Source organism: Pundamilia nyererei, unplaced genomic scaffold (genome assembly GCF_000239375.1).
Source record: "Pundamilia nyererei isolate P.nyererei 1_Seehausen unplaced genomic scaffold, PunNye1.0 scaffold00254, whole genome shotgun sequence".
NCBI classification, from domain to species: domain Eukaryota; kingdom Metazoa; phylum Chordata; class Actinopteri; order Cichliformes; family Cichlidae; genus Pundamilia; species Pundamilia nyererei.
Window position 1 is genome coordinate 81495 of NW_005187655.1, and position 10739 is coordinate 92233.

General features: G+C 41.2%; 2 protein-coding genes and 1 non-coding gene across 4 annotated transcripts in view; all 3 read left to right on the plus strand.

Annotated features, from left to right (window-relative positions):
- coro1b (coronin, actin binding protein, 1B) overlaps positions 1-3366 on the plus strand; it is a 10737-nt gene extending 7371 nt beyond the window's left edge. The window contains exons 6-12 of the mRNA XM_005749739.1: positions 301-482; positions 593-712; positions 848-952; positions 1058-1203; positions 1341-1398; positions 1482-1820; positions 1905-3366. Coding sequence (XP_005749796.1) covers positions 301-482; positions 593-712; positions 848-952; positions 1058-1203; positions 1341-1398; positions 1482-1820; positions 1905-2027 — 1073 coding nt within the window. The 3' untranslated portion in view covers positions 2028-3366. The remainder of the gene's footprint in view (positions 1-300; positions 483-592; positions 713-847; positions 953-1057; positions 1204-1340; positions 1399-1481; positions 1821-1904) is intronic.
- A 2774-nt stretch (positions 3367-6140) lies between these two features.
- LOC102194390 (glutamic acid-rich protein-like) lies at positions 6141-10001 on the plus strand. Of its 2 annotated transcripts, XM_005749740.1 has the most exons (4): positions 6141-6310; positions 6702-6801; positions 7123-7283; positions 8812-10001. In XM_005749740.1, exon 4 carries the CDS (start codon positions 8814-8816, stop codon positions 9435-9437), a length of 624 nt encoding a protein of 207 aa, XP_005749797.1. In that variant the 5' UTR covers positions 6141-6310; positions 6702-6801; positions 7123-7283; positions 8812-8813; the 3' UTR covers positions 9438-10001. The 2 variants fall into 2 exon arrangements, with proteins under 2 accessions (XP_005749797.1, XP_005749798.1); XM_005749741.1 differs by lacking the exon at positions 6702-6801.
- Positions 10002-10312: 311 nt separating this feature from the next.
- trnaa-cgc (transfer RNA alanine (anticodon CGC)) lies at positions 10313-10384 on the plus strand. The gene has a single exon. It is a non-coding gene; the product is annotated as a tRNA-Ala (tRNA).
- Positions 10385-10739: the final 355 nt, after the last annotated feature.

A 10739-nucleotide genomic window follows, 5' to 3' on the forward strand; every position in this document is an offset into this window, starting at 1 on the left:
ATTGGCTAGAAGTGTATCACAGCTCAGGAAATAAAGCACCGAAATGTGCGCTGCTTTTCGGTCTGGTTACTACCGTTTATGTCAGATGATGGCACCGGATACCGGTACCCATCCCTAGTCATAATGCATTCATAATACACCTGCACCGATAACCTGTCACTTTCTCAAGACGAACAAAAAAAGCAAATGAATTTATAGGAACATCGGCAACATCTGCATCTGTTTATCCTCACATCCTTGCCCTGTACAATTTCAGGCTTCACACCCTCTTCCTTGGATGTTGTCTTTCCCTCTCTGTAGGCTGTGATAATGTGATCTGCGTGTGGAACGTGGGCACGGGGGAGCTAGTGTACCAGCTTGATGACGCCCACCCAGACTTGATCTACAATGTCAGCTGGAACAAGGACGGCAGTGCGATATGTACCGTCTGCAAGGACAAAGCCCTCAGAGTCATCGATCCGCGAAGAGGCGCCGTCCTCAAGGTGATTTCACATTCATGCTGTCCGTGAAGATGTGAGCAAAGCGTGGAGCACGGCTCGGCTCTCATTTCTGGTATAACGCGTCAGTGATCAGCTTGTGACTGCTTTCCTAGGTCAGAGAGAAAGTCCATGATGGTACCAGGCCCATGAGAGCCGTGTTCCTCTCTGATGGAAAAATCCTGACGACAGGCTTCAGCCGTATGAGCGAGAGGCAGCTGGCTTTGTGGGATACTGTAAGTTTCTTGTTAGACATGTGGTATAATGCAGGTGAACTGAATTTTACACATGGAAAAGGTTTGAGACACAAAAAACATGTGTGATTGTTAAAGTAGGCATTCTAGTGATGTGAAAATGCTTTTATCTTACAGAAAGACCTCTCAGAGCCAATGGTAATACAGGAAATGGATACGAGTAATGGAGTTCTGCTGCCCTTTTATGACCCCGACACAAACATGGTCTACCTGTGTGGGAAGGTGAAGCCTTGGCATCATGTGGCAAATAGAAATTTAGCTTGTTCTATGCAGCGTCAATCATCGTGATTGTTTTGTTTTTTTTGTTGTTAATCTCATGGCTTTCAGGGGGACTGCACCATCCGATACTTTGAAGTGACTGATGAATCACCGTACGTTCACTTCCTCAGCTTATACAGCAGCAAAGAGCCTCAGAGGGGTGCAGGCTTTCAGAGTAAAAGAGGTGTGGATGTCAATAAGTGTGAAATTGCCAGGTAAGAACAGTATGCGTACCCGTAACTAGTAAAAACTACAATACACAGCTACTTCAGGAACTGACCAGTCTCCTAAAAGTGGGAAAGAATAATGCAGAATAACGTCAGATGGGACTTTGTCCTTGCTTTTTCGGCAGGTTTTATAAGCTTCATGAGAGGAAGGTGGAACCCATTTCTATGACTGTACCACGAAAGGTAAGGCACACACATACTTTAAAAGTGGACTTTATAAACTGCTTTTTTTAATAGCTAATGAAGTTTCCATATTTCCTCTCCAGTCAGATCTGTTCCAGGGAGACCTTTACCCAGACACAGCCGGCCTGGAGCCAGCCCTCCTGGCTGACGAGTGGATCGCGGGGCAGGACGCACCACCGCTGCTGGTCTCCCTGAGTGGTGGCTACACAGCTCCTCCATCCAAGCACAGAGACACTCTCAGAAGCAAGCCCAAGCTCGTCTCTCAGGACTCTGGGACCGGGGCCGTCCCACCTTCCGCAGGGAACGTAGCAGCTCCCACGTCCACACCTACCTCTGCCGCCAAGGAGACAGAAGAAGAGACGCCACAGCCGACAGCGGCCACGAGGGAGACGGATGGAAACGGCGACAGGCCAAAGAGAGAGGTCGGTCAGCAGCAAGTGAGATGCTGATTTAAGATTTTTTGAAGCTATTTTTGACTTGTTTTTTCTCTCTCTCTCTTCTTTCAGGATGACGTGTTGAGCGAGCTGTTAGCAGAAATGAAAGCTCTGCGGGCCGTCGTGCTTGCTCAGAATCAGAGAATTGAGTTGCTGGAGAGACAGCTAGCACGGATTGAAGATGGGGATGTATGAGCAAGCGGAAGATTCACTACATTCAGATGGCTTTTTTTTTTTTCCCTTAAATCCATAGACCATAGCCTTACTAGAGTCAACAGTACCTTAAGCAGTGTGGGCTGAAGAATGTAGTGTAGAGCAGCAACTAATTGTGAATAAATAGGAGCTTACAGCTATTGTTTCCAAGACCACAATATGTGGGTGACAACTGGGTAAAGGATATCGTTGCCGCTGTGTGACGGTGCATATAATGCAGTTTTGATCTTTGCTTTAATTTCGAAGCACCCTAAAGGAGTTGCATCGGCACAGTTGCCTCAATTTGACGCACAAAGTTGTGTTGAAAAGGATTATATTGGAGCTAACGAAGGCTGACAGTCTATAGCAAAGCTATTAAGTACCTCCTGTACGTTTTTCTCTCTGACGCACTAACAAATGTAACCATTAGGGCTATTTAATCAGGTAGATTAAGCTGCTAAACTGTGATTTCATATCAAACCCCCGGTTGTTATCTCACTGCGTGACTCGTGCTTTGTTTTACTACTCCATAACAGAACACCACGTGTAAAGTTAACTGTCCTCGGCAGCGAGAGCTGTGTGAATGATGGCCGATGAGAGCGTAGCTGAATATTTATGTGTATTCGTAGCTGTGTGTAGTGTTTGCAATCAGTGAGAAGGTGACACTTGTGATTTTGTACCTCATGTTGTCAGACGAGAACAGCGTAAAAATAACACTATGTTACACTGTAACCTGTCATAAACACAACGCAGAATTACTTTTTTTCTTTTCTTTTTTAAGCACGCGGAAATGCCGCAGTGTCACACGACCACTCGAGAACCAATCAGGATCTGAGCAGCAAATGTCACATTTTGTAGTTGTTGCTTCCAATGATATGAAAGACCTGCAGACTGGGCATGGGACGGGAACCTTTTTTTTCTTCTTTTAAATATTCAACCTTACACTACAGTGACCGTGCAGCTAAGTCTGACTAAACTGTTCCAAATCTACTCCGGATTGCAGACCAGATTTGGTAGCAGCAAGAAAAAGGTTCAAGTGTGGAGGCTTTTCTACGTTTTTGCGCTTGTATTTGTGTTGATGAAAAAGCACTTTTAGATTCATGTAGTTTTGTGTTTTTTGCTATTACATTTGACATTTACATTTAGAGGCATTGATCTGTTATTAATCTGTTCTTCTTACAAATGTAGAATAACATTGGTACATTCCACATAAAGACTACCCCTTTATTACTTTATTTATTTCTTTATGCACTGATGTAACATTGACTGTAAAAAAAAAAAAAAAAAAAGTAGCAGTTTTAATCAGACTACATTGTGAAAGTTCAATAAACATTAATTCTTACTTTATGTGAATTGGCCTTTTTCATATGAAGTAGTCAGATCACGGTGTGTATGTGTGATCACATTCTACCAACAGAGAGTGGTCTGAAAATGAGAAAATACTGAGTGAGCAGCAGTTCTGTGGGTGAAAATGTCAGAGGAGAATGGCCAGACAGTAGCTCAAATTACTATTCATTGCAACCAAAGTGTGCAGGAGAGCGTCTCTGAATGCACAACACATGGGGGTTATAGTAGCAGAAGACCACACTGAGTGACACTTCCTGTCAGCTAAGAACAGGAAACTGAGGCTTACAGCTTACACAGACCAAAGTTGGACAGAAGACTGGAAAAATGTTGCCGGATATTATGAGTCTCGATTTCTACTGCAGCATTCAGATGCTAGTCTTTTAGCATAAACAGCGTGACAGCTCCCTTGTTTCAACAGTTCTGTGTGGGATATTTTCTTACCACACTTTGGGTTCCTTAGCACCAACCAGGCATTGTTACAGTGCACCCATCTTCTGCCTAGTACACTATCCCTAGTGGGATAACGCACTATTTCACAAAGCTCAAATGACCTCAGACTGGTTTCTTGAACATGACAGTGAGTTCAGTGTACTCAGATGGCTTCCACAGTCTTTAAATCTCAATTCAACAGAACACCTTTCAGATGTGTTCTCAAAGGTTTCAAGGTGGCATGTTCCACCCTAAAATGATCCCTTGCCACCCTAAGTGCCACCCTAGTTTTGCATATGGTAAATGGTAAATGGCCTGTATTTATATAGCGCTTTTACTAGTCCCTAAGGACCCCAAAGCGCTTTACATATCCAGTCATCCACCCATTCACACACACATCCACACACTGGTAATGGCAAGCTACATTGTAGCCACAGCCACCCTGGGGCGCACTGACAGAGGCGAGGCTGCCGGACACTGGCGCCACCGGGCCCTCTGACCACCATATGACAGTGTTGTTTATTAAAATAAGACAGCATTAACACTTTGAGCCTAGCTACAGTTAACCCTGAAATACACATGCTAAAACTGAATATATTGCATAGTGTTACCCCCCTCCCACCCACCGTTAACAAATGGTTCAGCCCATAGCACAGACCGGCTTTTTTTCTTGTTGTCAGTAGCAAGTGATGCCTATGATTGTGCCAAAGCAAATTTTAAATCAACACCATAGTCATTTCAGATTTTACACACAAGAAACAGTATGAAACTTAAGTTAGACTTGTGTTTGTGAATGAGCCGCCCCATGGTGTGTATACTTAATCCATTTGAATCATTTTAACCATATGTAACACCTGCGTGTGTGTGTGTGTGTGTGTGTGTGTGTGTGTGTGTGTGTGTGTGTGTGTGTGTGTGTTTTTGCCACCCCATTTGATTTCCATGCCACCTTAAGAAGGTTTCTCTAGATCCACCCCTGACACAAGATGAACATCAAGGACCAAAATCTGTGAGGAATGTTTCCAGCACCTTGATGAATATGTGCCATGAAGAATTAAAGCAGTTCGCAATGCAAAAAGGGGGTCCAATCCAGTATTAGCAATGTGTACCTAATAAATGGCCAAGAGACTATGGTATTTGGGTTTGGTAACCGTGCCATCACCTGCTGCTTTGTGCATTTAAGCAGATGCACAAAACACAAACAAAACACTTTAACGTGTTGTACTTGACTGCTCGTCAGATCAATTAAAATTCCTCACACCCAGCAAAGGCCATTTTATCTGATTTGTACTAGAAAGCAGCTGGAGGCTTGTTAGAAAGGCTTATAACAACAATAAAAAGAATAACAGAACAACCTGTGATCTTTTTAGAATGAAAATCAAACCCAATCAACCATGCAAAAGCCTAAAAAGAGGCCACCCAGTTCCTCCTCTCATGTCAGCGTGAAAGTAACAATGTGGAGCTTTAGGACCATTCTGAAACACAACAGCTCAAAGTGTTAATAACCCAAGGTTAGAACAGTAGATCACTGAATTATGTAAACAACACAAGAGTGCTTAACCTCCCCCTCAAAAAACCCAAAACAACTGAGTTATGATTAGAGTTGTATAGATATGGATTTTCAGGGTTAACGGCCAAAAAATAACAGGTGCATAATAAGATAGAAAGATAATAGAAAAGTGAAATAGGAAACAGATGTAGGCTGGCTTTAGAGTGTAGTACAGTGCAGTATTACTGTACAGATTTGGTTTAGCTGTCTGTGTTGGGTGTAGGGGCTGTGGAAGGCAGACCGGTGGAGCAAAAACAGGATGTGGCAAAGTGGTTTCATATTCAGCACAGCTTTTTGAACATGATGCACTCTTTTGATAGGTTCAGATATCACTGTTGTAATATGTAATTAAATCCTTCGTTTGGGGGTTGATTAAAAAGAAATATAGATCAGGGTTTAGCTCTTAGGCTGCCTTCGGGTTCATGTACACCACCAGACTTGTTTTGTTGGTTTATATGTCCAATAAAGCAAAACCAAACCAAAATAACAAACTTCCAACTGAAAAAAAAAAAGAAAACTATATATATATAAGTTCATTCACAGGCCTGTGCAACAAGTAATGAGACATGCATGTTCTGCACGTGTACTTCACAGACTTCACACCTGCAGTTTTCAAGTGACTTGTCAACCTCGCAAGGAACAAATTCAAATTTGCACCTTCCTCTTTCCAGAAATAATTGTGTGTTTTCTTATCTGTGCTCATCACCACACCCCATCAAAGTCTCTCTTTAATCTCTGCTTTCACCGCCCCCTCGGAGGGCTTCAGCGAGCACTTTCAGCATCACATGTCATGCATCACCCCCCCGCTGTCTCTCTCTCACTCACTTTTTTTCTTCTTCTTCTTTTTCTTCTCAGCGCGAACACTGTCGCACTCGTTCTAACACACCCTAAATGACACAAGTCAGCCTCTTTGCCATTCTTCGCTCTCCAGCAACACAAACAGTATCTCTCACTCACAACTTTGGTAAGTTTTTCGGGGTTTTTTTTTAAAATGTCCTTCCTGTTTTTCTCTTAAGCTCATTTTTGCTGCGCACATCTTTTACACTGAAACTGCTTTGTCTGCTTTTCCCCTGTTGTGATTTTTAATACTTTGGATTTTGAAGTACTTGAAGCATTTATTTAATCTATGCTAAGCTACATGTGAGGTACAATTACTGCACCTCAGGCAATAATTTGCAACTTATATCAGTTACTCTGATCCATTTTGGCTTTAATTGCTCTTTGTAAGTGGACCTGCTTTAGTTCTTGATTAATTTTGCAATAGTTGATGTCGGCTCTCGGTCTGATGAACGCCGAGTGAAAAAGTTTCCACCCATGGCGGGCTGACTGATGCTGTTCAATTATCATTTTGACAGGAAACCAGCAAACGCTCTGAGCGGTCTGCAAAGCTTCCTGTCATCCTAGTGAACACAATTTAGAGTTTAACAAGGGCAGACTTCCTGTTACATCTCCAGTGTGAGTATGTATATAACTATAACCTGTGAGCCTGTGTTATGTTTTGGTAAAGATTGATTTAAAAAAAAACTTTCTAAATTTTAATGTGCAAAGAACACATTTGTATATGGAGAAAAAGTTTCAGGTTAACGCCGAGCAATGCATCAATGTTTCCTCTCGATTTAGAAAGCTACAATTAGTGATGCTTCATCATAAATTGTGCAATATTGTGCACTTGCTGTTCAGATGATAGGTCATTTCAGTAGTACCACTGCTGTTTTTGTGCAGAGTTGTGCATGCCTTAACTTTGTCAATTTACCTCTTTTTTAATTTCATGTTTAGATCCTGAGTATAAAATTCACCAATGGATCTCCTGATGACAAGTTCACAGCTGCTTTGAAAGCACCAGGAGTTTGTGACTGTAAAGTTCAGCCTGTAACTGAGACTCCAAACCATCCAGGAATTTCTTTTCTTTAATTCAACTGTAACTTCTTCCTAAGGAGGTAATGCACATTTTTAATTACATTTAATTGTAGCAAAGTCAGCTTTGTGTCATTGCAACGAGTTAAAAGTGGACTGACAATGAGTTCAGAAGCCCTACACAAAGTCTGTGGCAGACTCTCGGTTTCCATTGTTTTAAAGTGCAAAGAGAGAAACAGCTTTCTGCTTTTGTGTTCCCTCAAGTGCACACACTGCATTGTTTTAAGTGATAAGGCACACCCCTGCTAAAATAAACAGTGAAAGCTGCTCTTAAAGCTAAAAATGTACCTATTTTTAGAAGTGCTTGTTTTGTGTGTGTGTGATAAACAGTGTTAATGACTTTCTTGCCAAGAGTTTGATAAAAAAAAAAAAATCATATTACTGTCATATGTAGAAATATGAAGATGATGCAGACAGTTAGCTTTGCTAAGCAGTGTTAGAGAAAAACACACAGCTTTTGTGTTTGAAAAAAGGCCTAAAGCAGCTGTAAATCTTGCTTGCTTGCTATTTCTTTTTTTAATTTGCACCACAACGCAACTGTCAGATTTAGTTTGTTGTGTCAGAATGATTCTTAGCTGGTGTTCTTGGGACCGAAGCAAACTGTAATGCAGCAAACGACTGAAACAAACTTTCAAAAGTGGATATAAGTGCCAAAAACTGCGTGTTTGTCACTCTAGAATTTTGAAAATTTCTAATTTATGCAATTTGATCATCATTTTCGGCCGTTTCACTGCAGAATTTCAACTGGTGGATAAAGTTCACAGGTGTGACTCTTTTTGACTATAAGAGAGTCAAATTTATGAGTTAAAAAATGTCTTCGGAGCGCCTTTGTAAAATGAAATAATTGCAATGACACATGTTCATCCAACTTTAAACCACCAGCTAACCTGACAAGCAGTTCTGCACACATTCAGACCCAGAACTTGCTTACTGTGAGGTGATTAATGCGCAGCTATCCGTTACAATGGGTCTCTCATTTAACGAATCAAGCTAGACTATGAAAGGGACAAGGTTAGTTAGTACTTGACCATGGTTTGCTCCTGCTAGACCGAGCAGTCTTTCCACTGCAAGCTCCACCCACAGACACATTTTAATGCTCAGATACAAATCCAGATAAATATATATCACACCTGTTGGCAAGTTATTGATTGAATGCATATGATTTCACATTAAGATCATTCAAAGAGACAAGGCTTGCTTGAAAGAGATTTTACTTGGCTATGTCAATGACCATCTTGAGTTTTCAAATGCCTAATGGGTTTTATGAAGAAAAAAAATCATATAGGAATTTATACATCAGCTTTGCCCCTTGTGTCCACCTGTGACTGATTTCCTTGTACTGCACCCTTCGTATTTCGCTACTCTATCAGATTTCAGGCTTCAATTAAATGAAACGAGAATGATGTAAAATGTCATTTTTCTAATCTAACTCGGCAAGAATGTAAACATGTGTTTTCTGAAATCCTACATCACCAAAACATTTATGAAAATGAACTGATTCCCCATGTGTGTTCATACTAATTCTGAACCTCTTCTCTGTCCTTCCTTCAGGGATGGGGGATTCTGAACAAAACAGCACTCCATTGGTGCTGGGCCTTTTGTTCATCCTATTATTCCTCCTTGTTGTGCTCTTTGTACTGTACAAGAAGCTGAACAGGGAGGCTGAAGGGGAATATACAGTCCGACGCATTGTCTACAAGGAAGGAGGTCTCAGGGACCAGGCGAGAAGTGCAGCGTTAGCTGTGGGGGCACGTCTTGGGGTCCAGCTGTGGCCTGGAAGTGATGAAGAAGAGGAAGGGGAGGAAATGCAGGAAGTCCAAGATGAAGAAGAACAGGTGGACAGTGGTGGTAGTCAGGAGAGTGACACTGAGGGAGATGAAGAGGAGGAGGACAACGACACTGGTAATGCTAAGGAGAAAGAAAGTAATACTTCAAATGATGACTCAAGTATTGGGAGTTCAGAGGCAGGAGAGCAAACCAAACTTAACGATGAGTCTGAGCCAGAGGGAGAGACGGAAGATAAAAGTGAAGAAAAGGAGGAGAAAGTGGGAGAAGAGCAGAGTAAAGCTGAGGCAAGTGGAGGGCCGGGATTGCTGATAGATCTAAAGCAGTTCTCTGGAAGTGCGATCTGGTCTGAAGAAGGTGGTGAGGGTAAAGGTGACGTGACGGCGTTGTGAGAATCAGAAATAATGAATAAGACTGAGGAAACTGCCAAAATCAGGATTTCACAAACACCAGCTTCATCCCCTAAATGTCTCCCCACTGCAAATTCCTTCTATTAGTCTAAAAAAATAAAATAAAATAAAAGATACATGCACCCACCCATTAAACCCAAAGAGCTTTAAACTCTCATGACCTCACTGACCTTGCTTTCCTCTGGTCAAATTTTTTGGATGAATAAAGCAGTTATATAAACATACAGGGGTGCTCTAGATTGTAACTGTAAAGTGTAAAAAAAAACCAATACTTGTCTATACTTTTTTGCTTTAAATGTTTATTTTAATCTACATAAGAAATTGAAAACTGGAAACTTTTTTAGTGTTTTCTGCTCTGTTTTTTGTTGTTCTTTATGCCGTTTGTAGAAATAAAAAAAGAGTAGTAATTAAATATAGTGAGAACAAAATAATGCTTTATTTGTTTTATTGAAAACAAGTGAATGTAACCGATCAAACTTTAAGTCAACATACATTTTATATGGTGTGTAAATGGTTGAAAATTTAATAAACCACATACTGAAACTACGAATGAATTGTATACTTTAAAAATATATAAAACATGCAGTAATGCTATCAGCGGAAGCATGTGTACATAACGTGATCATAGCATGACGAAGCTAAAATTCTTCCGTGTTTTATGTTTTTAGGGTTTTAGAGAAAAAAACATGCTAGCGGTAAGCCACAAGTTTCCTGTTGTATGCATTAACCGGAGCAAATACATATGAATAACAATATAACTTTCAATATTAAAGTCGTAATTACACCAAAATCAGCCACAATAGCGGTACAGCCATGAGTTACAGATAAATCCTCTCCTTGTTGATTACTCAGCCAATGGGGATGTAGCTCAGTGGTAGAGCGCATGCTTCGCATGTATGAGGTCCCGGGTTCAATCCCCGGCATCTCCAAATATTTTTTTTTCAACTTTTATTTCCGTATAAGTTGTAAATGTTATAAAGTGCAATATTGTCACAGAAGTCACAGAAGAAGAGGTAAAAAATTTTAAAGCGATACGGCATAACTATATAGCAAACACCGTCACCTCAATGTGTGCGCGAGGTGAGGTAGGTTTGCGATTGGCCCAAAGCAGCCCGTGCTCGAATGTGATTGGACGGTGGATGCCTTGGAGGCGTGGGGGTGTTCATACACGCGAGCGTCAAAGATTTATTTTCACCCGTCCAGTACCTGATAGTTAAGTGAGAGCTGGTCGATGGAGGCATTTTGGATGAGCCAATAAGTAAAGCTAACTCCAAACTTAGTGTT

Coding starts and splice junctions, on each gene's coding strand:
- LOC102194390 (XM_005749740.1), top strand. CDS start 8,814: ATGGGGGATTCTGAACAAAACAGCACTCCATTGGTGCTGGGCCTTTTG.